This window comes from Harpia harpyja, chromosome 11, assembly GCF_026419915.1.
Source record: "Harpia harpyja isolate bHarHar1 chromosome 11, bHarHar1 primary haplotype, whole genome shotgun sequence".
NCBI lineage: Eukaryota > Metazoa > Chordata > Aves > Accipitriformes > Accipitridae > Harpia > Harpia harpyja.
Window position 1 is genome coordinate 6,586,990 of NC_068950.1, and position 26,584 is coordinate 6,613,573.

The 26,584-nt window shown below is 37.1% G+C and overlaps 1 protein-coding gene across 4 annotated transcripts; it reads right to left on the reverse strand.

The window, feature by feature from the left end:
* Positions 1 to 13,251: 13,251 nt before the first annotated feature.
* Positions 13,252 to 25,433, reverse strand: RGS21 (regulator of G protein signaling 21). Of its 4 annotated transcripts, none has more exons than XM_052802233.1 (6): positions 23,936 to 25,433; positions 21,105 to 21,298; positions 19,911 to 19,985; positions 16,426 to 16,487; positions 14,991 to 15,157; positions 13,252 to 14,024 (listed from the first exon to the last, which is right to left on the reverse strand). In XM_052802233.1, the coding sequence occupies exons 3-6, from the start codon at positions 19,919 to 19,921 to the stop codon at positions 13,821 to 13,823; spliced, it is 444 nt and encodes a 147-aa protein (XP_052658193.1). In that variant the 5' UTR covers positions 19,922 to 19,985; positions 21,105 to 21,298; positions 23,936 to 25,433; the 3' UTR covers positions 13,252 to 13,820. The 4 variants fall into 4 exon arrangements, with proteins under 4 accessions (XP_052658193.1, XP_052658191.1, XP_052658194.1 ...); XM_052802231.1 differs by having other exon boundaries at positions 16,426 to 16,502; XM_052802234.1 differs by lacking the exon at positions 19,911 to 19,985 and having other exon boundaries at positions 16,426 to 16,502.
* Positions 25,434 to 26,584: the final 1,151 nt, after the last annotated feature.

Consider the following 26,584-nt stretch of genomic DNA (forward strand, 5'->3'; position numbering starts at 1 on the left):
GGCTTTGCTAGTTCCAGTGTTCTCACCACAACTTGTTAAAAAGATGCAGTTGCAAATGCCATAGCTAGGTTTTTCCTTCTCAGCCTAAGAAGGAGACGTCTTTGAGCAGAAAAGGGGATTGTGTACCAGACTTGGTCAGGATGGGCAATTCAGAGTGGCAAGGAAGAGAATACAGTGGGCTGACTCAGGCATGCATTAATAGGTGGGCACGTTGGCAGATAATTTCTATGCTAGTCACCACCTTCTTTCTGTTTTTTGAGACAGCTCTTAAAACCTGCAGTTGTGGAAATATCACATCTATACATCTATATATAGATGAAGAGGCTCAAATGTGGGCCAGAGTGCTATCTCTACCCTCTTCCCACAAGTCAGACAAACCAAAAAAAGCACGCAAGGCCACAAAGTCCACCCCCATGCTGAGTAGCATTTAGCCTTCTGTGGGTAGAGAGGCAGGGGATAATATCATCAGGACCTCAAAAACCAAAATAGCCCAAATCAAGAAAAAAGGTAAAAGGGGGAATGCAAAGCGGTGACAAAGGGTGTGGCTTTAAAAAAAAACAGTCTGTAACAACTTCACTGTGGAAGAACTGAAACTCCTGCTTTTACAGAAGAACCCACACCAGTCAGACAGACACCCCTTAGTCACAAGATAAGCAGCATCTGGAGTGAGGGAGACTTGAGATATGTGTCCTGTACTATGCATGTGCCTCCAGACCTCCCAACTTAGCTTGTAAATCACTGTTTATTTTCGAGAGAGAGAGGAAGTGTTATGGCGATGAAGAAAATAGATTTTTTTTTTCTTCTTTCCCCTCCAACCTTGTCCTGAGAAAATTTCCTGACAACCCTTTTGAAACATATATATTTCTTTAGAAAGTCTGGGGGTTCACTCAGAATTTTCCCATCAGAAAGCTTTTGTTGAAAAATCCTGGCCAGATTTAATCACTTGACATATAGAAACAGAGATTTGCAGGCTATTCATTTGTATATTGATTACAAGATCTGAACTTCAAAGGATCCTGCATACAAAGCTGAGGAATGAGGTACAAATAAGTTGAGAGCAAAAATGTTCACTGTTACAGGTGCATCTGATGAAAGCCTCCTCCAGCTTTGTGTCTCTGCCACCTTTCTATGCTCTGTTTTGCAGATGGTTTGTGTATGGCACTTTGCAGCTTCCTCATCCAGTCTACTGGGGCATTAGTCAGCCTGTATTGTAGCAAAATTTTTTTTTTTAAAAAAGCACAAGGAAGTATACAATGGCTGTATCAGAGTTTGAAGACTCTCACTGAGCCTTCACAGTTTTCAATTCCAGTTCTGTGTATACAAGTGAATACATACAACTTTGTGATCGTACTCTTACCACTAATCCTCTAACTGCAGGAGCACAAATGAAGGAAATGGAGTTTTCACCTATCTTCTTGCATAAATCTAAACTGATTTCTAAGATGGTTTCAGAAGAAATCTGTGTTTCTGTTGTGCTTCATTATGTTGCTGCTCTCATTAGGCAGTCATGCCTGTTTTCTTATAATGTTCCTTCTCCTCCTCAGACTTCTTCACAGTGAGGCACTTGACTTTCTGCTCACCAGCTGAGGTGAGCATGTGTTTAAATACTTTCTGAATTGGCCTTCTTTCTTGAGGAGATGACATGTTATGTGGTCTATTACAAGCATACAGCGTAAAATGATAAATTGGAGGTTAGTGTGTTAAGGTTAAAGAAACTGTTTAAGAAACCTTCCTTTAATTAGCTTGATATATCTTCCCTTTCTGCTTCTTCTCTTGTCATGAGTTACAACTTATTTAATACAACATCAAGGCATGGGCTTATAGCTACCATAAATGATGGATATTTGCAAAGATTATTTGAGAGGTTACAATCAACATTGCCTTATAGAGTATGCATGAGAAAGTTTGGAAAACAAATGTCCCAGGTACTTAAGTGCCTACTTAGTGGAAAAATGTTTTACTATAGTAACAGTCTGTGACACTCACCAGTAACACAGTTATGTGTGCTTTTAAAGGGTAGCTTTTAAAAATGAAGAAAATGGTAAAAAGTACCTATCTGATTATTCTATCAGACACTAGTATCCATCAGACTGCTTCAGGAGAAAGTGTTCTTACTCCTCTAATCACCAGGTGGGCAGTCTTTTGTGATTTTTTTAAATCTGAGTCTGAGGTAGAGAGGTAACACAGGCATCTGCTTGGAGAGATTAGAAAGTGTGATAGGAAGATATCTAAACAGAGAGTGTTCTTGAGAGGGTGTAAGAGCCTTTGTTTACATTTTCTATTGCTTTATATTTTAGCCTTATGCTTTCTCTTCAGCTTGACCCAAACATCTGATCTTTTGACATTTTCATATGTCATTGCCAAACTTAATCAATAGGCATAATACATAATCCCAATGCTTTTCAGCTGGAAACTAGAAAGCAGGATGCTGGAGGAGAACTAGACCTTTCAGACCCATAAGCCCTTGCTTCAAATTGGCTCACTCGTGCCTCATTTCTGTGCCAGATTTTAATTTTTATTACACTAAACTGGTGCTTGTAGTTAGTGAACAAAACAGGAGCACATATGAGTTCAGGCTGGAATGTGGCAAGCTGCTTCAAATTTGAAGCATTAATTTGAAGAAACCCAGAGCTTCCTTGTACACACAATCAACAACCTGTTAACTACCATTTTCAAACAAGAGAAGTTCTCCTTCCTGCTCTGTGTTTTCAAATCAGTCAAAGCTGTAAGAGATAAATTTGTACCTAAACTTCAATACCCTGAGATGGACCGAAACCAAAGCACAAAGTCTAAACAGATGGTACGTCTTGTTTAAGAGCAGAATCCTCACTTCCTGCAGTGATGTGGAAAGGAGGATGAAGATGGCTGTGGGAGAAGCAGGCTAAAAGGTCCTTAAAACAGTATTGTTTGTTATACTTTGGTGTCTCTCAAAAGATTCAAAACCAGAAGAGTACAGAGGTGCTAATTAGCTACTGGCCCAGCCAGGTCACCTAAAATAAATGCTTTTTCGGTCTGATGTCTCCAGTCCACTTAGCAGGATCTGGATTTCTGTGTTTTTCTTTCCAAAAGCTCATCTTTACCATGGCAGCTCAGTTACATGCCTGTCTGCCTTCTGGAGTTTTCCATGCCTTCCTCTAATCTTAACACCATGACAGCGGAAGCTGCTGTCTTCCCTGCATCACCTCTCCGTATCTCCTTCTCTTTGCAGATCTGTGAGACAACAGGGACAACCTGGGCTCTTCCATGTCTGTTAGTTCCCCCTTCTGTTGCTGATGCCAGCCTGCTCTCAGCAGCCTCCAGAGCTTGCACAGACAGGGATGCGGTCACAGGAGCTGTCAGTCCTACCTGACAGATCTACGTGGTGGCTTCTGCCATCGCTGTGCCTCAGAAGAAGTTTGGTTTTGTTTCTGGAGCGCAGAGTTGGAGACACTGTCACTGATCTGTCAGCCTCAATGGAGGCAGGAAATTCCCTTGTTGTGTCTTTTTGCTTCCCAGCTGTGACAGTATTTGAGTACGTGCGTAACTCCAGGCTCAGAAGATTCAACAGGTGAGTTCTTATATATATATATGTATATGTATAAAGTAATTTTCTAATAGTGTTGGAACACTGATATCCAGCTTTCACTGAAACACGTTTTATGAGACCCATAAATCCATAAAGTATTCTAATTGCTAGGAGGATGCAGATGGTTCTGAACGTAACTCAAAACTCTAATCAGAGCAAATACTAGTTGTTCTAGTTTCATTTTTAAAACATTGTCTTAATGCCAACAGTGCTATCTAAAAAGCTGCCACAGGGTGGTACCACAGTATTTCATAAGATACTGAAATTACCACATCAAAAGAACTATTTTCTTAATATAGGTATAATGTAAAATAGATGTGGATACAAAACTTGCCTTTATTTTAAGATAATGCCCCTTAGTGCTGCAGAAGTACTCTCTGCAGAACTTTGAATTGCTCCTATAAATACACTAGTAGTTGTGTCTGTTGGTCTGCCGACACTGATTCAACAGGACACTGACGTTTGCAATGTGCTTTCCTGCCATAATTACTCAAGATAGATTGCTTAGGTGCTGAAAGTTAAGCAGCTTAAATATTTTCCTAAATTACTGCCTAAATAAGCAAATTAAACGTGATATCTGTCTTGATTTTTCCCCTTTCTTCTCCCATATGTTAGCCACTGTAACATTTTCCAGTTCTTTGGTAAGGACAGTTGTGCCTGAATTGTATAAAGACATTTCTCTGAAAATGCCAGGATACATAGGAGTCAAGGCAATAAAAAACCTGGGCAGTTTTGCTGTATGGGAATTGAGCACCAACTTTGTGTTCAGTGTCTGCTGTAGTGGTGGGGTCAGTGTCTGGCTGAGGTGAACTATGGGCAGAAAAGAATTATTTAGTGGTGAAGTCCATCTGCTGTGCCAGTGAGGTTTTCTTCTCTGGTCGATTATCTATTTATTATTCCAGTGAGTATACCGTCTCACGGGAATTCTGTCCTTTCCCTCAGGATAAACACTGAAAAATTCCTAATAAAGCCTCAATCTGTATTGTGTAGCTGTAATCCCGTCACTCTGGTTCCTTGAATCACACATGCTTTAACACACATGGTTCACATCTCCTTGACTGAGACACTGTATTTATGCTCATCTCTTTAATGTTTCTTCATAAATCAAACATCTGTTGCCCTAATTTCCTAGTCACTGCATTCTTGCCAATTCACTAATATCTTTCAGATAAATGAGGTACCTCCAATTTCAAAAAGCCAAATTATGAGAATTTTGGCGAAGAACAGTTCTCTGCCGTGTGAATACTAATAGTATTTTGAAAAAGAAATGAGCCCTAAATAGTTCCAGACTGTAATGTTCAAGACGTGTGCTGAATTCTAGGACTGCATTTGGACCTGTACATTCAGATCCCTATGTACTGCTTTCAATCCTTGAAGCAAAGCTCAGTGGAGCGAGTTGTCCTTAATGCAAGGCCACGCCCCTGGAATTCAATTTCTATACTCTCCATTGTAGCCAAAGCCTAATGTTGTATAAATATTATCTATTAGTTCAGATCTTTGAAATGGTTTTTGATAGGAGTTAATACAGACATCTGAATAACAAGCTCTTATACTAAGGTGCACAATGTCCTTCAACAATATCACCTGCCCAATGGGCTGCATTTCAAGCTGTCTTCCCTTAAATATATTAGATTAACATTTATGAAGCTGAACCTCATTATGTTTTTTTCTGTCATTATTCTGCTGCCTCTGTGCAGTTTCTCTGCAATTACATTGTACTACCTCCCTTTTTAATGTCTGCAGATTTCATTTGCATATGAATTTCCCTCACTTTTATATAATTGAAGAACTTAAAGGAGGTCTCTAATGGGCTGTAATTCCTTTTGTCATTTCTCTTTTTTCATATGGACTGCCAACAAGAGATCAATTCCTGGGATAATTTTAAATACATAATTAACATTAAAATGAATAATAACACAAAAATAATATTGACATTTATTACAAAAGTAAGATGTGAGATACAATTTCCTTAAAAAATAAAAGCAGGTAATTTTGTGGCATAGACTGAAATGTTTCCATAAGCACTCTGGTAAGCAACAATTCATAGGAATTGTCTGATGGACTTCAATTACCAATGCATAAAAACCTGTTCTCACAGAGTACAGTAAAGTATGAATTAATTCATATTTCCATCCATTCTAAAAGGAAACAAAACAAAAAACCCCTTTGTTTAAGAAACAAAAGTTTTTATTTTCATAATTATTAAATCCATAGATACAGTTGACCTGAAACTGCATTTTTAGGAGATAAAGTACCTAATGGTGGTAAGCATTCTTTTTTATTAATTCACTTCACAGAAACCTGTGGAGATTTTTAGGGGACCAGATGAACATTTTTAAAAACTGCAATCCTCCATTTGTGTCCCTCGTTATCGTTCCTCCAATTCTAATTTCAGTTCAGAATACAGATTTATTACCTAGTCATGCGTGGCAAATAAAAGTGTTTATCCTAATAAAAATGTTAGAAAAGGCTTGGAGAGTTACCATTAAAAAATGACTGCAACCAGCAAGCATATTTTTCAAATATCCAATTCTCCTGTTTTAAAATTTAGGCAAAAATGCAATTTTGCTGAGAAAACCAATGTATTCCTGGCAACAGAATTCAGCTCCAATGTGGCATGTCATTGTCACTGCAAAGAGATCTACATAAAGTGTAAGAATAACTGAAAAATGGCATAAATATCAGAAAATATGAAATATGATCCAAGTACAGTTTATTCTAATAATTCCTGTCTCAGAATATAGAATTTCCAATACTGACTCACTATCAACAGCGAAAAACATTTGAGACTGTAAAAGGTGTCAGTATTAATGAGTCTGTCTAGTCTGGAATATGTTGCACTTACCATTTGACATGAAAAGATACCATGTCACAAAACCCCCTTTTATGCCATTTAACAAGCCACATTTTTCATTTTATTCTCCTAAAAGGCTCAGCTCTGGTAAGAAATTCAATAAATACAAGGGCTTTTCACTACTGCCATTTTACCTCATTACAACAGGCAAAATGATTGCTTTTAGATCAAAATCCAGTCCATTTGTTCTGGAAATTAAATTCAAATCAATTTGAAACTATTCATATTGTATAGTTGCTGATGGCGCTAGTGCTTCAAGACAAGTGATAGCACTGTACAAATTTAGAATGGACTTGAAGCAAGAGAAGTGCCTTCATGGTGAGGAGCTTGGGTAAAAGACCACGCAGACAGAGTGCAGAACTTAGAAAAATATTAGCAATACAAGCAGCAGTGTCACAGTGTCAGTCCATGGCATTTTATCTGGTATCTCCTAGTTTATGTAGTGTCATTTTACAATGTCAAGAGCATTTCAGAGGTTTTCTGTTGTCAGCCCATTGAAGCCTGAATTTGCCTATGCATCTTCTCTATTGAATATAATGTTTTAAATAACAAACTAGTTCAACCTTTCAAAGGAGCTTCCCCTGTTATATTATGTGAAGAATGAGCTTTCTTGACTTTGCAGTATTTATACTTCTTTGCATTCTTTAGCTTTTATCTGTTTAGAAGCAAACTCCCCCTGAGCCCTGGATGTTGGGTATTTGCTTAGGTTAGTGGCAGAAGTGTCTATAACTAGATCAGAAGAACTATTAATAACACTATTTATGTGTGGTGGTAGTTTAGAGACTCTGTAGCCTGTAGTTAACATAATACACTTATTCTACATTTCAGAGGGAGAAAAAAGTAATACATTTTTAATAAGAGGGGGTTTTGCCACTGGAATTTGGTGAAGAATTGAAAGGTGAGTACAGTGCAGCTCACCGAAGAAGCTTCAACCTAGGGATGATTGACCAGTGTGAGAGACTGAGTTGGATAATCTCTCTGTATCCTGCCTTGCTATATTCCCCATGCTATGCAGGCATGAAAATGTTCCTGCCAACACAGATAAGAATAAGAAGCTTTTTATGCAAAATACTAAATCATACGTCTTCATGATTTCTTCTCTTCCTGCCCTCTTTTCTCTGCTAAAACATGATATTTAGAAGACAGCATAGTACATTTGAAATAATTCAAGAAACATAACTTATTTAAGGCTTCCCCCCCCCTTTCTCTTCTGGTTTATGAGCCTTCAAGTTATAACCACTGTATTAGGAAAAACTGGTTTCCCTAGAGTTTTTACTGAGTACATGCTTTTGTTTGCCTTTCCAGGACTGTTATGCATAGTAGGGAAACTATTCATAGAACTAAAAATAACCTACATGCAAACCTAAATGGAAGCAGATATGGATTGAGAGACAAATCTAGCTCTACTCATTTTATATGCAAATAACTAAACCCATCCAATGTAGAAAAAAAAAATACAAGGCAATGTCTCATTTAGGACAGAGAAATGATAACATGGCAGATAGAAACCATAGCAACAATATAAAAAAAATAAGGCAGGGAATCATTTGCTCTAGTATCGTCTCATTTTTCTCACTAAAGTTCGAAGCATCCAGGGCCTCCTCTGAAATGTGTAAGAATATATTGAGTCTAATTTCCAAGGCCTAATGTTATAGAAGTTGAAAAGCTGGGAAAAAAATGGAAAGGAAACTTTTCTGGGAGGTGTTTTCTCTCAAAATGAACAGCTTAAGAATACTTAAAGTAGAGCTTTTAGTGATAATTTTAGTGTCACATGTCACTTCTTCAAAATACTTTCCATTACTAAATGAGTATTTCAAATTAAGTTTTCAAAATTACAGTATCAATCAATTACAGTTCTTAGGCAGTGCAGAGACAGCATATCATGCTGTATTTACTGAATGAAGGTGAATATGCATGGGGATCTTGTTTTCATTACTCAGTTTCATTTTTCCTTAGCAAACGTGGGCTCCTTCTTGAGCTACATGAGACCTTTAACTCGTGTCAACAAGTGTGACAAGCCTCTTTTCATGGTTTTTTTTCAGCCTTGTTTTTCAGTATACCCAAAGGCAGAAAGTATGCTTCATTTTTCAGATCCATACTGTCCTCTGAAGTTCCACCAGCAATACAAAGTGTAACTGTCTTTCAGAAATAAAGATGTTATACTGATTTCATTAATTTGATCTACCTGCCCATTCTTTGCAAGAGCCAAATTATATATGGTAGGTTTCCCTTTCTTAGACATAGCAGTAAAGTCCACATGTAACAGGTAGTCTTCTGCAAAATTCAGGGAGTCTTTCTGGAAAAAAACAGCTATTTTTGGCCTCTAGTCTTCAGAACTTCTGGTTATTTTATATTTCTAGTTCAGATAGATTGTTTTATCTTGCATCTGATCTAACACCCACATAGGTGAGCCGGGACCCTCCCACTGGCTTACATGCCTTCATTCACATGATTCCACACAAGCTGGAACATTGCTAAAGATGTGTGGTGTAAAGAGAAGACAAAAATCAAAAATGTAATGAGTCAGTTCTGATGTGCATATGTGGGGAAGTTGTCAAACTGAATGTTTTCTAGCTGCTGCTTGCTGGAATAGTTTGCCCACACTAGTATTGTTCAGGTTTGGATAAATTGCAGCAATTGTTAAAGCTGTTACTGCCTCTTTCCATGGTTGAATTTTATTTCCAAAGCTGTATCCTCTGAAACAGCTGAACTGGGTTAAGACGGGAATCTCCCATAGACATCAAGAGGGAAATCTTATATCTACAAAATAAGGCTAGTTTAAGAAGGGCACTGCTGGCCCAGTGGCTGGAGAGAGCTCAGGGAGGAGAGGACAAGCAGGTTGTCAGTGTGCCACGGGGACAGGTCTCTCGGCTCCGATGTCAATCAAAATGCCTTAGGAAAGCCCTGCACTGAAAACTGCTAATTGAAAATCCACTTCGACAGCTCTGTAACCAGAGATGAGTATTAGGCTTATGTATTTGGGTACATGAGCAAAACTGTTATTCAGTATGGATTAATGGGTGCAAAACTCTTCTCAAATTATGTAGGTTCTTAGCGTGATGGTTGTCTTGTTTACCAGCAGACACTGCTTCAGGGATTCTGTGTTCTGAACTTTATTGTTTGGATGAAGAGTCAAATGAAAGTCTAGGAGATTCTTGTGCAAAGCCTGTGATTATGTGTGTCTGTTCAAGTACATTTTTACACTATAGTCTGACAAAACAGAAAATACAGAGTCTCCATCTCCAACATTTACAGAAGCATGCTGAATTTAACAAACCTTTGACAAGACATAGGTAGGAGTCTCACAGAGTCCTGTCTGCCACTGGAAATATACCTGGCTGCCTATAATTGGGGATCTTGTTCTTCAGAACAATCCTGATATCAGTCCTGTGTTGAGGACTAATTATGCATATATTATATTTATGTACATGCTTATTATTTTTATATTTAGGTATTCTAGAAAAATATATAAATATATTATTTATTACTGTATTATTATCCCTTGAATTTTAATTCTGGGACAGTCCTGTCATGATGTGAGCATGATGGATCTGATGGGGTCTGTGAGTCTAGATGCTATTGGAGCTTTAGGATTGGTAGTGCATGCAGAAATTGGGGGGCGGGGGTGGGGTTGGTTGGGTGGTTGGTTTTTTTAAGAAATGTGGTGTTCACTTTGCATTTATTTTGACCATTTCTATTTCGTAGGATTTTTTTGTACATCTACTTTTTTGTGCTGAAAGAGATTGAATCCTTTAAAAAAAATAATTCTTCTCAGAATTGAGATTTTTGCCTGGCTTGGACTTGTAAACAGAGGGGGGAAAAGACCAAATAGTCACTTTTATTTTTCAATGAAAGCAAGTGGGAGTCTTGGAGTGCAAACGTAGTTTCTAATTCAACTTTTTAGAAGTGCTTTCTATTTAGCTACAACAGTATTTTCTTCCTCTTTTTATTATGGGCTAGCAAAAAAACCCACACCAAAACCTCCCTAAAAATTCCACCGTAACTTCTGTAAGATAATTATTGTAAATGTATTATTCAGTATTAACAACAGTGTAGTCTTCTCTTTTCCCATTGTAACCCAGAGCTGTTATTGGGATAAATAATTCTGGTAATGTGTTAGCGCTTGAGATTCCACAGGAGTAGGTGATGTACAAAGTTATGAAAATAGTTGTGACCCCTCTCCACAAAATTTATATCCAGGTTTTTCAAACTTTAGTGGCTTTGACAATGAAGAAACTACTCTGATATTAAGTGGCTTTGCTCTGAAAGATCACTCTGAAACCTGAACATAGAACCTGCCTTCCTGGAGTGCCTGCATGCTCCCCAAATATTAAAGGGCATAAATATATTACATTTTGATGGAAGATGGAGGTAACTTCTCAATTTCATAACTGCTGCACAACAGGTTATACAGTTGGGCCAAGCTCTTGCTGGAAGTCCTTGGTAAAGCCCTGGGATTTTGGCAAAGTTCAGTCTAAATCTTCTAAATCACACTTCGGTGCCTGGCCTTTTCGTATGTCAAATTATCAGAGCTTGGATGCTAGGCTGTGACCTTTTTTTGGTGTTGTAGAAGTATGAAGCATCAGCTTTAGACCTAGAAAATAAAGAGAAATAAAGACTACTGGCTCCCATCTTTCACATTTGAGTGTTTTCAGATACTTTCCGAAAGGGACCTTTAATAACGCTTTAATAATGAGATATATTATAGAAGTTTTCAGAAATTTGATTCTTAAACTCCAAAACACTTCAATATGCTGTAGATTCTTTTGTTTAATTGCACATGATATAGCCAGATAGTGCTCTGAGGATTTAAAAATTAATTGTGAATGTACATCCAGTTATCGTTGGATATATATGAATTTATAGTGACCATTTATTTAAACTTTGCACAGTTTCATCTCATTTAAGCATCTGAAATTAATTAATAAAAATGTTGAAAGGCTTGGTCAACAACAAAAGTTTAATTAGCTTTGCTAGTTAATTAAAACTAGCATAGTTTTAATTAGGGGGTTATAAAAGGATTACTACTGCTACTTTACACTTGAGTCTGTGATAACCCCTGAAAGTGCAATTACTGTGCCTTTCTCTTAAAACATTCTAAATTAATTCAAAATGTGTTAAAACCATTCATGACGCTTTGTGTAATTATTAAAATGAATGTCAAATGCTAAAATGTTAAGAATGAGCTACTCTTTTGACGATAATTATGCTGTTGATCATAGAGAATCGGCCAGACCATGTGGATATGATGCTTCCTACTAATGTTTTTATATAGTCACCAGAATAATAACATGCATTATTTTTATCAAGTTTGACTATTTTATATATATTTTTAACTTCTTATGCTTGACTTTAAGCATTCAGGAATTAGAGATCCCTGGCAGCCATCTTTCTACCAGTTTCTAGCTCTGTTTGTGATGGGGTAGTCAGAAGTGTGCAAGTTTTAAAGGAGCATGGAGAGTTGTGAGATTTCATGATCACACATCTATTTTCCAGGTACTTTTTTATCCTTAGTTCCCAAACGATTGATAGAGCAGAACTTTTTGGCTTTCTACGTGCCCCACTAAGAAAGGTGACGTGATCCCACTTCTTCCTACATGTGGGAATTTCCTCTTCTGAAAATGAGAATTGGATTTGTAAGAAGGGAAAATGACTTGTTATATTTTTGAGTAAATGATGTAATTTCAGCAATCCTGACTGCTGTCTTTACTGTGACTTTAACCAGCAGAAATCCCCTGGTGCAGAAAGGATGCCAATGCTGCGCTGCAGGCGGAAGTTGCAATTTTCCACTGAAGTATCATTGCAAAATGAATGGTAGCTGTGGGACTGCAAAACAAACCCACATCCTCCTTGTAGCTCAGCCTCAGTGATCATGTTCATTTCTCTGTTAACCATTAGTACTGGGGAGGAAAGAAAAGAAAAAGAAATGCAGAGGGCAAGAAGAAAAACTAGGTGATAGAATAGATCATGGGTATCAAAGAACAGATATTTTACACCCTACCTAACTACCTACCTACATAAGCTGTGGCAGGACGTTAACCTAAGTACATAACCGAAGGCAATGTATTGGGGCTTTCAGACTACTTAATACCCTTTATTGTCTAAATGAATTAGTTCCTTAGTGTAGTTTGATAAAATAGGATCTTTTGCGTAGAGGATGTGATGGTGTGTAGAAGGCATGAACAGAGTTCCAAACAGGGAGAGATTCCTGAAGATTTAGAGCAGCTCAAAAGGAAAAGCATCAAAAGTATCAAATTCATATAAAAATGAAAGATTTTTCTTTTCTTAGAAAAATCTTATTGTTGTCTCTTGTATTTAGAATTATTTTCCATAACGAAGATTCTTCCTGCCCCATATGGCTTAAAATAGGTTTTTTTCAATATTATGCCACAGCTCCGTCCTTCACCTAAATATATGCAATCAACCCTCTAAGAGTAATGAACAAGATCAGTGTGTGCATTTGGAGACACCTGAAGATTGCACTAGAATCCTATCTCATCTTGCTTGTTTGAAAAATAACACCATGACTAAATGCTGATTTACATGCTTACTTGCCTAAAACTGTTTCTCTGATGCCTACTGTTCTGCGTATCTGTATTTCATTGAAAAATGGTAATAATTATTGACATTACTACTTCATGAGTGCATGGGGACAATATCACTGATACATTTGGAAAAGCAAAGAAAATAAATTATTTATTGAAAATGTACAAAGGAATATTTCCTCAGTTTTTTCCAAAATGCCTACACAATTAATAAATGAGACTTTTCAACAAAAATTTAAATGAAATAAACACAAAGAAAAATTGAAGAGAGTCATCCTGAAGACAGCTGTACTATGAAATATTTATTTGCTCTGAATGCCAGGAACATTTGTTATAAAGCAGGTACCTATTTATTAAATATTATCATAGTGTGTTATCTACCATATTTCTACTTCTTCTGTTTTGAATTGGTATAAAACATGTTTAAAAGAGGATTTAAAATTTTTTTACAAATTATAAATAAGATGATGAATGAATGAGTAACTGTATTCAAGTCCCCTGAAAGGAATTTATTTTTAAGGCCATACTTCTAAAGAAAAATCAATGGCAAACCAGAAAACCAAAACATTCTGCTTAAAAATGTGAAAACACTGTGACAAATAAAGCAAGCATTGGAAAAATTATCAATGCCAAACATCTTTACTGAAAAGGTAGCTCAATTGTCTTGGCATATTCCATCCTGTTTCTCGAATATTTCTCTACTGCTATTAGAAAGTATCGTGTGCATACTGTACTTAAAAACAAGCTGGCAAAGGCAATTCTTAGATCTGGTTTGTACAATCACTTTAATAAAATATTATTTGTACTGAGTTGCAATGGGAGACATTTACAAATTCATAATCCCTCAGGTATTTTCTCACAAAAATGGGAGCCATCTCTTCTGATTTCCATGCTGTTGCTTCTTTACTAGTTCCTTGTACATTTCTGACCTTAGAAACCTGGGAAAAGAGTCCTTTGCCATGAGACTATAGATTGACCTCTGAGCATCATCAAAGCAGCTGAGGGTGGGCTCGGAGATATTCTGAGAGATGTGGGTTTTGGTATGAAAGTCAATATTAATCTGTAGGAAGAAAGGAGACATAAAACCAATGTCAGTTTGATCGGAAAGCTGAGGTCTGTTCGTGTACAGGCCACAGTTTGCATTTGAATTTCCTCCCAAATACCCTGGCTGATGCAAATAAGCAGGAAGGTCATCCCTTCATTTTCTAACATACTGAATTCTTAATTTTATTTGGCTCTTAAAAAGATGGCATCACTGAAAAAAGAAGGGAAAAACTTGCTTCTGATTATCGCATCTTTTTTTGCCAAACTAAATCCTATGAAGTACCAATCACCAAAGAGTAAATTAGAGATGAAGGTACTTAGCATCATTTTAGGTTTCAGTCCTGTATATTTTGTAAGGATTTTTTGTTTTTATTAATAATGAAATGGATTTCAATCATATGTAAGACATGGGGACATTCAGAGCACACTCACTATCAAAGGCAAAAACATCAGTGTAAAAGTTTTTTAGGGAGTAGAATGTGAACAATAATTAATTAGCAATTTGTTCCTTCACAGTAAGCATTTTTTAAATAATGATAAAATTGAAGGCTGTGATGGAAATTTTTGCAAGTTTGCATTTTGATTTTCATCATGTCAAAAATACCTGTACAAAAGAACAAACAGTCATTAATATTTGAATATACTGGTACCTAAAATATGGAGGAAATGGTGGTTATTGCATTATAAAAATGGTTAGAGAAAACCAATGATATTTAACATAAATTTCCTTAAATCTTAAAGTAGAAATTTCAGAAGGTGAGATAAACCTGTGTGAAAAATGTATTTAAAGTATAAACCATAAGAGGTCTTTCTTTGCTTCATAGAGTTCCACACACTGTTTTCTACCTGCTAAATAATTGACATGAAAATGGAAGTACGGCCATGTTGAATTGTATTTTCTGTCATTCCTGGAAGTTTGGATCTGAACTTTCCACTTGATTCCCGTCCTTAGTACCCAAAGTACATACAAAAAACTATTTACCTCCTTTGGAGCGTTGGCTTGTATAAAGTCAGAATAAATCTTTTGGGCTTTTGAGGTGATCTTAGTGGAGGATTTGGTTTTCTTGAAATCCTCGCACGCCAGCCAGAACTCCACATTCTCGTCACTGAACTCTGACTTCAAAAATGTCCTAAAAGCTGCCAAACCATCTGGGGAAAAATGCATAAGATGATGGGCAGAAGAAAACTAATGCCGTTTATATGTATGTATATACCCACGTGTGTGTGCGTGTGTGTATGTATAGATATATATGTGGTATATATAGTGTAACTTATGTGTCTGATATTGTTTTGCCTGTCAGCCAGCAGTTAGTCTTAAGAGGCTGTTGTGGGAGAAGTAAATAGGAGATGAAACTATAGCAATGATAAGGTGACTAAGAGAATTCTTTCAGAGAGTTCCTAATTAAGGAACGTTCCCAATTCCTGCCTGCTGTGGTTTGGTCTCTAGCACTGACACGCTAGTCAAAAGCAGATCCTGGAGATTTTGGTCTTCAAGAGGATTTGTTGTGACTAGGAAATTAGGGATTTGAGGCTGACCCCTGGTCTAACAAGCAAGTAGGAAATTAAGTCATATTGTGGTAGTGTGCTCCACTCAGAGCTGAGGTTAGCCTGCCTAAATAGCGCTTCCATCTCCTTTCAATTAATGATTAAGACTTGGATGAAGAGATGGACTCTTCATTACTTCTTTGTTCGGCATTTTTTTTCACTTTTAAGAGAAAAAAATGAAACAAAGGTTTGTTTGGAAGAAATTGGTTTAGAATTAATCCAAATCACAATCTCTTAGAAAAGAAAGGTGACAGCACCCAAACTTAGTTGTGTTAGTCAAGTTAATACTATTCAGAAACCGTGTGAAGGCACCCCAGGGTCCAGGCCACAATGTTACTGCAGGAAAATGGGGCAGGGGCAAGGGAATTTTGTAAGTTACATGTGGTTTGGGGTTTCAGGTCAGTCAGAATGGGATCTCTTGGAGAAGTGACTTTGGATATATTAGAAATAATCATTTTTTGTTTGACTGAAAGTCAATGCACAACATGGATATTTCTTTGTAACAGGAATACCTAAGAAAAGGTTTGTGGGTTATTTATTTTTAAAAATAGGAAAAACAGAACCATCGCACAGAGAGTTTTAACAACCGTTATCTTCATAAAACAAACCTCTTGCAGAGCACTTCTGCCTTCTTAAATGTCCCTTAAGCATTGGCCAGAAGGTATCTTGTGTTTGCAGCTTGGAGAAACATGCCCCCTCTGCCTTTCAGCCCAGCAGCTCACATGCCTCCAGCAGTAGCGCTGGTGTGGAGAACACCACTTAAAGCACGTGGAGAGTTGAACTGGAGAGCAGTGTGAAAACCTGACAAGCAACGTTTGTGCACTGGGTTGACACGCTTTTTAAAAAAAAATTTTTTTTCACTTACTTCTTACCTTTATTAGCTAGTAGTGTATCCACAGACTCAGACCAGGCCATTGTTTCCCCAGCGTCTGACCTGTGGAAACAACATCTATCCTTGAAAATAGCATTGTGATCTTTTGTGTGTGCAGTCTGTGGTAGCTAGTCTATTATTTGTCCATCTCCTTGAGGGAGCAGGGTGAGTAATTCATGTTACTCTATGCAGTGAATAACATAAAGTCGACAAAAAGTGTGACACTTTTTTTTAGTGTAGGGAACAATATAGACTCATAAAGTACGGTGTTATTTGACATTGGCAACTTGATTATCCATCCAGGTGATAGTAGTAATGCTTGGAATTGGTCGAACTATAGTAAAAGTATAGGAGGGCTATTAATGTTCTAGAGTGCGTACTGAATTTCTTCTTGAGTTCAAATGGATTAACCATTAATTTATAGGACACTTTTTGCTTGGAATGAGTAGAATTATCTAAAACATTCTCATGCTAACAGTGGTAGGATAAATGGGCATTATTTCAGTTTCTCAGTTGAGTAAATTCACAGGTTTGTCTCTTCCTTTGTAACTTGCTGTAGGCCTCTGTTAGAAATGAGACACGGAACTAAATGGACCCTTGTTCTTACAAAGCCTGGGTGCTCTGAAGTTGTTCAAGCTGGTTCAGAAGCAAGGCTTAGTGTGCAGGCTAACAGAGGACAGCCGCATGATCTGACAGGCAAAAGGATGTCAGATAAGGGAACTGCATGCTAAGTGTGTGGAATTTTTTTTTTCTTGTAACTTGGGAAGGATGGTCATATTCAATTTAGTCCACGAGTACATAGATAAAATAAACCTGTCTTTTATTCCTGCAAAATTATGTTTTGATTAAAATCGCCATTGTATGAGTTTTAATTTAAACATCTGGCAGAGAAAAAGAAACTCCTTTACCAGCATTATTGTTATTGCTTGCATTTTTTGTCACAAAACCTTGGAAGAATATGATTTCTTGAAAATGAAACATTTTGTGGAAACGTCAGACACACATGTGGAGATGTCAGCGTGTGCCTGCCTGCTTTCCTGCAAGCCAGTTTTTCTATTAGATTTTGTCAGTTTTTTGGTGGTCAGTTAATTTGCAGTCTCAGGCATCCCCAGATGAACGTTAGTTTCATATCTCGTTCAGCGATAAGCAGGAATAAATCTGTTTGGCCATCTAGCTTGTATTTTGTTTTAGAAAAAGGAGCATACTTCTTCAATAAATCTCGGTTCAGTGGTTTGTAACTGAAATTTTTTTGAAATAGTTTTTTTTTAAGGAAAATTTTGAAAAAAAAATTTATATCTTACAAATGTCCTCAGCCAAACTTTTTGAGCTAGAAATTTCAACTGTTAATCAGTTCTTCTTGTAACCTCTAAAGACAGGCAGTAAAAGAGGAAGAATTTCATTGAGCTGATACTCTATTATCTACCCAGAACAGACTCAGTAGAAGGTTTTATCCAACTTTTTTTTAAATTTTAGTAATATTAATGCATATTAATTTTTTAAAAAAGAAACATAAAAGTTTAAAGGGAATGAAGAATGTTTTACTAGCATTTTGCACTTGTGAAAGACCTTGACATAAAACAAATAGTTCAAAGTGCAAGGCCAGATCAGAGTAAGTGATTCCCCCCACCCCCATTTTGGATACAGATTTTTTTATTAGGAGACAAGGAGACAGGACAACTCTAGAATACTTGCAAGAATATCCGGAGAGGTAGGTAATAATTAAATAGGTCAGTATCTCATGTTGCTTTTGTTGAAACTGTTACATTTTATACAAATAATAGAGACGTATTAACCAGACAAAAAGAGAAGAAACCAACTTTCTAATTCTCTGGTTATGTATCTTGTATAGGTTACAGTAGGCAGGAGGATTTGAAACTGAATTTACATTCTACGTGAATATAGTAGTCATTTGACATCTTGGCAGCTCTGGAATGATTTGTGTGCATCTTATCTCTCATTTGGTGGTAAGAAAGGGGAAATTGGAAAACTTGGAAACATTTTGTTATGTTTCAGTGTAAAATCAAAACAAATTCCAAAATTTTTGATGGAAACAGAAATCTTATTTTCTGACTAGACCCTGTTTCTGTTCAAAAAACCTTACAGATTAATTTTCATGGAGGTTAGTCATTCTGTACTGAAAGGTTTTTTTCATTTGGTTTTTCTGGTTTCAGACATGCAAACTCATGGGATGTAGAGCAGGTCATCCTTGGCTCAGCAAAGCATCACAACCCACAGACACTGTCCACAATACTGAGGGGTGGGAAATGTGGGTGAGTGGAAAACGGTGGAAAAGACTCTGCTAAAACACAGCACCTGCCTGTACATGCTGTGCTGCTCTTTCCTCTGGGCTAACATTATAAGAGCACGTATTCTCAAGGCTGACAAGATGCCCATCCATCAGGAGAGCATTTTAAAGTAACCTTTGAAGTGAAGTTCACTACGCTTTTGTCTGTCTGACCAACTGGTGTCTGAAATCACCTATGGAAAGACCTTTATGCTGACTATTGACTTTCTGCTACTGTATATACTAACTTAAAAAATAGGTGTTTTAGGAGCTAAAAGGCTCTGGAGTCTGATAAATGCACCCAACTCTTTGTTCTGGATAAAATATTACAGGTTTTCTTAATTTAAAAAAAAAAACACCCACCCTAGAATTCTGTAAAAAATGTTTGATATTCATAAGGGGACAAAACCCTGCTCTGAAGTATACAGGTTACTTTGAGAGCTGTAGTCCACAGCCATTTCTCAGCATCATCAATAATGGTATTTTCTAATTGTAAATTTATAAAGAGATTATATGATAGTGTCACCCTATTTTGTAGCTGTAGTTATAATTATTACAATAGATCGTGGCACTGACACCTTTAACAAGCAAGGTTTCTTTACAGCTGTCAGTTTACTTACATCCAGACTGCACAAAATTATATTTAAACAAAAATAATAGCATTATGCATATTTATACGTATGTTTGCACACATACATGAGGGAAACTGGAGTGCAAATATAGTCAGCCCGTACTGAACACACAAATGAAAACTAAACATAGCATTATGTAGTACTTTGTGAGACATCATGTGCTGATGGAATTAATCAGCAGAGAATTTGTTTTAGTAACTGTAACAAACTTTTATCAAATATGTAACAATTTTTCAGGTTGTTCAGTAAATATTTACTAGCTTTCTTGTCAAACAAAAAAGCAAAATGAAAGACCAGGATAAAACAGACAGCATGAACATAATTCTGCTTCTCTTCCTTATGTGTAATAACATTTGTTTCAATATTTACTTATCACTCAGAGAATTATCTCACTGACCTCGTGGGATTTAGTTGAGTGGGAATGGCAAGCAGAACTGGCAACAAGGAATCAAAATAATCATATACACTTTAAAGGGGGAAGGAAAATAAAAGCTGTCCAGATTATTCAAAAGTTGATCATCCCATCCCATAAATCTGCTACGATTAAAATAGCCATAAACAACAACTCACTTCACTGGCATTTTTTGTTCCACTGTCTGACTGTCACAGGTAGGGCAGAATTTCTTTTTCTGACTGATCTTCAAGCTGAAGGTAATGTGACAGCAGGAACAATACAATTAGCATGTGAATAATCAAACAGTACAATGCAAATTGACAAACTCTTTTTAACACTTCCTTTAAAATTATTTCTTTCAGAAACATGGCTTATTTTTTAACAGTGGCTGTTCTAGCTTAATCTACCCAAAGTAATTTTAATTAAAAACAATTTATATGCAAATATCTCTCAAGACATATTTATGTTCTGAACAACACCTTAACAGAGAAATCATGTTGTGATTTTTCTCATTGACCACTTGGCTTACTAACTGTGGAAAAGAAAAAAGGAAAATGGGTTCACTGCACGTGACTAGAAAATTCTTCACTATAATTCTGCACTCTCATATCTGTAAAGCTTACCCATCACTTTATGTGTCTTCAAGGTCAAGGCCCCCTGAGCCATTGTCCCTTTTGTTTATACATACAAGGCTTATCACAATGGGACCAAAGAGTGTTGGGATGGCCATCATTTGCACATTGATGCTGTTATGAATAATGGGATCACACGGTATTTGATACTTTAAATGCAGTGATTTTTTTTCTACTCTTACTGATATTTCATTCTATGTGCCATCTTTTAGCAGCATCACTCTCCCCCCAAAACATTTTCATATCATTTTGTCTTTTGCTCTTGATAATTATTCTTTCCTCCCCAGCTCTTTTCTTTCTCTGTACATTCCTTGCTGCCCCTCGCTTTCCTGAACAAGCAGGCTTACTGATTGGCTTCTTGCCTTCCTCCAAATCTTGTCCTGCTGCCTAATCCTTTGCTCACTCTACCCAGCTTCCTGCTTCTCAATGTCTCCACTTGATATAAACAAACTTCCAGTCGTTCAGGAACTGGAATACAGCTGTCCCAACCTGCAGAATAAGGAATTTTTGTCTTCTCAGTTAAAATATTTTACACCAAGTAGAGCAGCCTCAAGAGTTTAGGTCCCACTTGATTTTCCTGTATGGTATAGTCACATACAAAGCTGCCTTCTGCCTGACTGAGGACGCAGTCTTTCTTATTTTAGCTATTTCTGTCTTCTAAGGTAAGAAAGAAAAACCCAAGCACTACATGCCACATTTTGACCTTAGCAATGTTAAGGGGTTATTCCTTATCCTCACCTTTTGTGGATCTGTAAAAGAAGTTTCAGGCCAAACTATCTGATGAACTTCACATGGGACAAAAGTAGTGAATCCGGTCAACAGTGCTCCAGAAAGTTGAAAGCAGATGGGAACAGATACAGAGAGGTGGGTTACTTGGATGATTGGGAGAATTGAATTGTCTTGCAGGAGAAGAATAAAAGACTTCAGTTTGTCTGTAAAATGAAAGCAAAGAGGAGCTATGATTGCTCTCTGAATATGGAGGGGTAACCCAGAGAGAAAAAAATAATTATTTTAGCTTAATAATCATATTGGCAAAAGAAAAAATGTGTATAAACAGCCAGTGAATAAATTTAGGCAGGAAATCAGAAGGCGGCTTCAGAAAAAGTGTTGTTTTTAACAGCCTCACAGTAGAATTTTTGTCCTCTCTACTCCTCTGTACTTCAAAGATAGAGCTTCATATATTTATGAAAGAGATTATTTTAAACTGTTGCCTTTGGTAATAGGAAACTAGAAATGATGATCCAAGATGCCCCTTTCAGTCTTACATAATACTAAAAAAGATTCCTGGCAGCAAAATAAAATCCTTTCTACAATTTCTTACCTTTACATCCACTTGCTTCTGAAAGTTCTAACAGAAGAAGAGCAATATGAATTATCATCCTGATTCTCTGCAGCACTGCTTATTTTCCTTAATCAGTTATTTTCTCTTATTTCCACAGAGTATGTACTGTGGACTGTGACACTGTGCCAGACAGGACCAAAAGCCTTCCACGCATTGTGCTGGTAAGACTAATTCACCATCTTACAGGTGGAGACAAAACCTTCAGCACCCGCATTTACAGTAAATCCTTTGTGACTGATTCAGTCCCAGGTTTTAGCTTTGGTAAAAGAGGACAAACATAATACAAAATCCAAACAGTATTTATTTGTAGAGTTTCTAGCCTGGCAGACTGTAAATAGCTACAACTTGAATTTTCTAACAGTGAGATTGTCTCGTTGCCAATTATTGTTGAAATAGTACTTTTTTTTTTCTAATATTATGTTTTGTGATTGCTGGGCTACCTTTCTCATGTAGCAAACAGGAGGTTCTTCTGCACATATGTACAGGCATTTACATGCATTACTATGTCTTATTATTTTCAGGAAGGGACTTTGCTTTTAAGCGCCCTAGGTTCTCACTGAAAAGTAGCCAAGACTTAGGAGCAGTTCAAAATAGGTGTTGAATTTTTTCTAGATGAAGGCCTGATGCAAGTTTCCTCCAGATTCCTTGGTGTAATGCCAGTAAAGTCAGTGCGGTTATGAGGACAGAGATGACACCAAATTAAGCAACACATCAATCTTGGATGATTCCATTCATTTCTCGATGTTTGCCCTGTGTCTAATCCCAATGATTATACTATTCACCCACCTTAGAACTGTGATTATAAATTGACTTCTTTTACATTTTTTAAGAGGTAATACCATTCTTGTTATATAATAGTCCCATGAACTCATGTGAGACTATTTATGAGAGAGAGGGTGCCTATTTTTTTTATAATCACCTGATGATACACTTTTTAAAAAAAACAAAGTTCCAAACAGTATAACAGATGCATTTTTAAAAATTTTTATCTAATTGCCTGATGTCTGAATGATACAGACATGACCATCTCCTGAAGATTTTCAGTGCTGATATTTTAAAGTCAGTCTTAGCAGCCACAGAAGGATGCTAAACACCACGAGTATTCTGACTAGCACGCAGAATAACTAGATGGATACGTTCCAATTGCTCTTGCATTTTATGGGGTACTGATCACAATTCACAAAAACATGAAGCTATGAGGGATTTTCACCATTGTGTAACATGCTGTTCAGTGACTGCTTAGTCTATGTAAGTTGATTGTATTTCAGGTACACAGCAGGTAATAGGGTGGTTGTTATTATTATTATTATCCCAGTACAAATATCACAAGTACACTAACCAAAGTTAGGCACAATCACCTCTTCCCATAAAAAGTAGCTGGTAGTATTGTCATATACTTCCTCTGTTTGGAACTTAATAATTTCTGGAAAGAAACTCTAATATTTTACTGAAATTTCATAAGGAGAAAAAACGATCTTAGTATTAAAACATTCATCAGCTGCTTGTGCAAATGTATTAGCTATTCATCATAAACAGTATCAAGCAAACAAAAAGAAATATGAATATGTACTAGAGACGGGCTGGAAATTGCACATAGAATTATTTCTAAACTTTTTGGAAATCTGGATCCAGCCGACACTGCTGATGTTTGCAGCTTCAGTTCACTAATAACCTGGACTGGGCTTGCAGAGTAGCTCAGGCCCTTATCTGCTCAGCTAATTTCAGTGTATTTTAAAAACTTTATCTGTGAGGCCTCTGGCTTAACATTTCTGTAATTCTGAGGACTGTGCTATGGATTTTTGTTTTGAGTTCCCTGCCTTTGACAGGCCACAGGAGAGCTAGAACGGTAGGAAAGGGAATGTGATCTATTGATTGAATGTTTGCTCTCCTCCTTTGCCAATATTACTTGCTAAGGACTACTGATTTATTAAATATTTAAATCCCCTGAAATTTTAGACTTACTGCTTGGCTTTTTACTGACACTCATCTTTTATTCTTCACCTATCTTTAGGCATTAGTTTCACTGAGTTATCTTCCTTTATGAAAAGCTATTGGCTCTTTAGGGGAATAAGGCATGTCATTTTTTGTTCCTCTGACCCACATCTGAGCTAGATACTAATCTCAGTAGACAGTATTAAACAACTCTTCATGTTCAAACTATTGGTGTATTAACCTAAGAAATCACCTTCATTTATTTATGTTCCTTAGAGGGCTGCCTTGTACTCACCTGAGTGCAATGTGAGAAAAGGTCACACTCTCCAATAGCTGTTTTGGTGTGCTGGTGTTTCCCCTGGATCAGGGTCAATATGTTATTGCCCTTCAGCACTTGGCCCCTGTTAAATCCATTCTATACCCAGGTTTGCTTGGATAGTGTTGTCTTGCACAGTGTAACGTCAGCAGAAAAAAAAGTTAATGTTCTGCTGGTCCATGCAATTCAAGCAGATAGAGACTTGACTGCATTTCTTATGTTGGGAGAAGCCAAGATGATCTGAGCACTGCTGGCATCCTAGTAACATGGAAACGCCTGTCATATGGGATGCAAATACATTTTAATCACAGCACTATGTAAATGCCTACCTTCCAATAGCACTGCACAGCATGGTCAACTCACAAAACTTTTTTTTTTCCATATGAATAACTCCATGTGTCTTCAGTATGCCACAGAGTTGTTTTGCATAAGAAAATGAGCTGTTATTTTCCACCCAAGCAAAGTATGCCCTTCAGGTAAAATGTTTTGATTTTTAAAACAATCTGTCAAAATGTTTTACAGCATTCTGGGCTCCTCATGTACAGGATTTCCAAGTACTACACAAACACAAACCTACATTAGAAGAGAACTGGAAACAATTCTCAAGATAATGTGCAACCTTGAAGATTCTCATTTTGTACTAATTAGCAGATTATTTGGCACAGCTCATGTCCTGGATGAGTACGCTGTTATTTACATAGCATCAGACTTCACAAAACTACATAGAAGCAGCCTACATAGCACAAGCATACAGGATCATATTATGACCTTGTGCTTGGAGACAGGTATAAATTGCACCAATGCAAGAAAATATGAAAGGTAGGCATTATGCCTCAGAAAGCTCTTGAACCATAGTTCTCCGTAGCAGTTGTCTCTTGAGTAGTGCCTCGTGGGTGGTCTGTCCCAAGCCAAGCTGTGCTAGGAATGAATGAAAGGGAAAACCAATATACTGATGTTCTTTGTTACCTCTTTTCGTAAATGACTGCTAGACTCTGACTTCTCCAAGTAATCTGGGCAAAGTGTGTGTATGATGTAGGAGAGCTCCTACTGAGTCCCCCGCAGGGGGACAGTCCACGTGAGGATTTAATCCTTAGAAGCCTTCTCTTCCTTAAGGAAAAACTGGAGTAGCGTTAACTGCAGGAATTTAAAATGAGTCTGGAAAGTTGGGAAGAAATGAGAGTTTCTAAAATACAAGCAAATTGCATGGTGAAGAAACAACGGCTCAGGTTTGTCCTTATGTTAGGCTTCAGCTTAATCTTCTGTCCTGTTTGAAAACTCTAAATTGACTTCCATCGTATTGTATTTCCTGCTACTTAATTTTAGTTACATTTCATAGACAAGGCAACAATAGAGGCTAGATGGTAAATCTTCTAAATCTCCTTAGGAGGAGGTTACGCAAACAGATGCCATTTAGGAAAGGAGAGAGAAAAGCTTTGGTATAAAACCAGAGGGAGCTTTTATGAGACCAGCCCTAAATGATCAGAGTACAAAAAATGGATGATGACAACAAGACATCAGCAAGAAAAAAGTAGGAACGGAAGCGAGCTGCATGGTGCATAGGGGAAATACATTTTTATCTGTGGCACAGAGCCACACAGGAGCTTAAAGGGCATTTGATTGAGGCATTTGACTAAAACGCAAAAACCAGAGTGGGATGTAGGACAGGCATCTGAGCAAGGCGTAAGTTTATGAGCATATGAATCACTGAAGAGAGGAAGATGATTTTATGCAATTTTTTTTCTCAGTTGAGGTCTTTTGGCAGTATGTGTGGAAAGGAGAGGGAACTGCATTCAAAGCAGTAGTTAATTAAGGCAGGCTGAGCAGCTGGGGACAAAAAGGAGAGAAAAATGATCTGCCTTTTGTGAGTCACTTACAAGTTGTAGCATGTAAAAGCCATATCACCAATCACCTACTTTAGTGGAAGACGGAAATCTATCTTTTTCTTTGAGATTCATCTTAGATTTCATTCCTCTTGTTTCTTGTCAGTTCAAAAATTAATCAAGGTGTCTTTTTCAAAATAACAAATCCCCAAAGCCAAAGAAGATACATGTATATGTGTATTTCCATCTCTCTCAAGTTAAACAAGGACAGCAGATAATAATTCAGCTAATTTAAAGCATCTAAGTAGACCTAAATATTGAAAGAGGAGACAAACCTTTGTGCTATACAAGCCAGCAGATTATTTCCCTTGTACTTTGGGTCTGGAGACTTCATGTAAGGAGTAAGAAGTGAAGTGTTTATGTAGGGTAAATTATTGTGTCGGTAAGAGGAGTATTTTGAGAGCTCTTACTGAATGGCACATACAAATCTAAAAAGCTGCTACATAAAATAATCCTCAATAAAAATACTTGCCTGATAGGCCTTGTATATGTATTATTTGCACTAGGTCAGCTAAACAAGAGGATTTACGTAACTATGGCATTGATTCTGCCAAAACTAGAGAAGCCCAACTACATTCTCTGGCACTGCTCTAAGGTGCAGGGCTAGCCCTTAGTCTGATCAATCCTGTCTAACTCAATCCTGGAACAGCATCACAGACTTGTACAAAATCTATGCTTAGTACATCTTCCAGGATTACAGTAGAGCACTAAATAGTAGAGCACTCATTTTCTCTCACTAAAGGGAGCC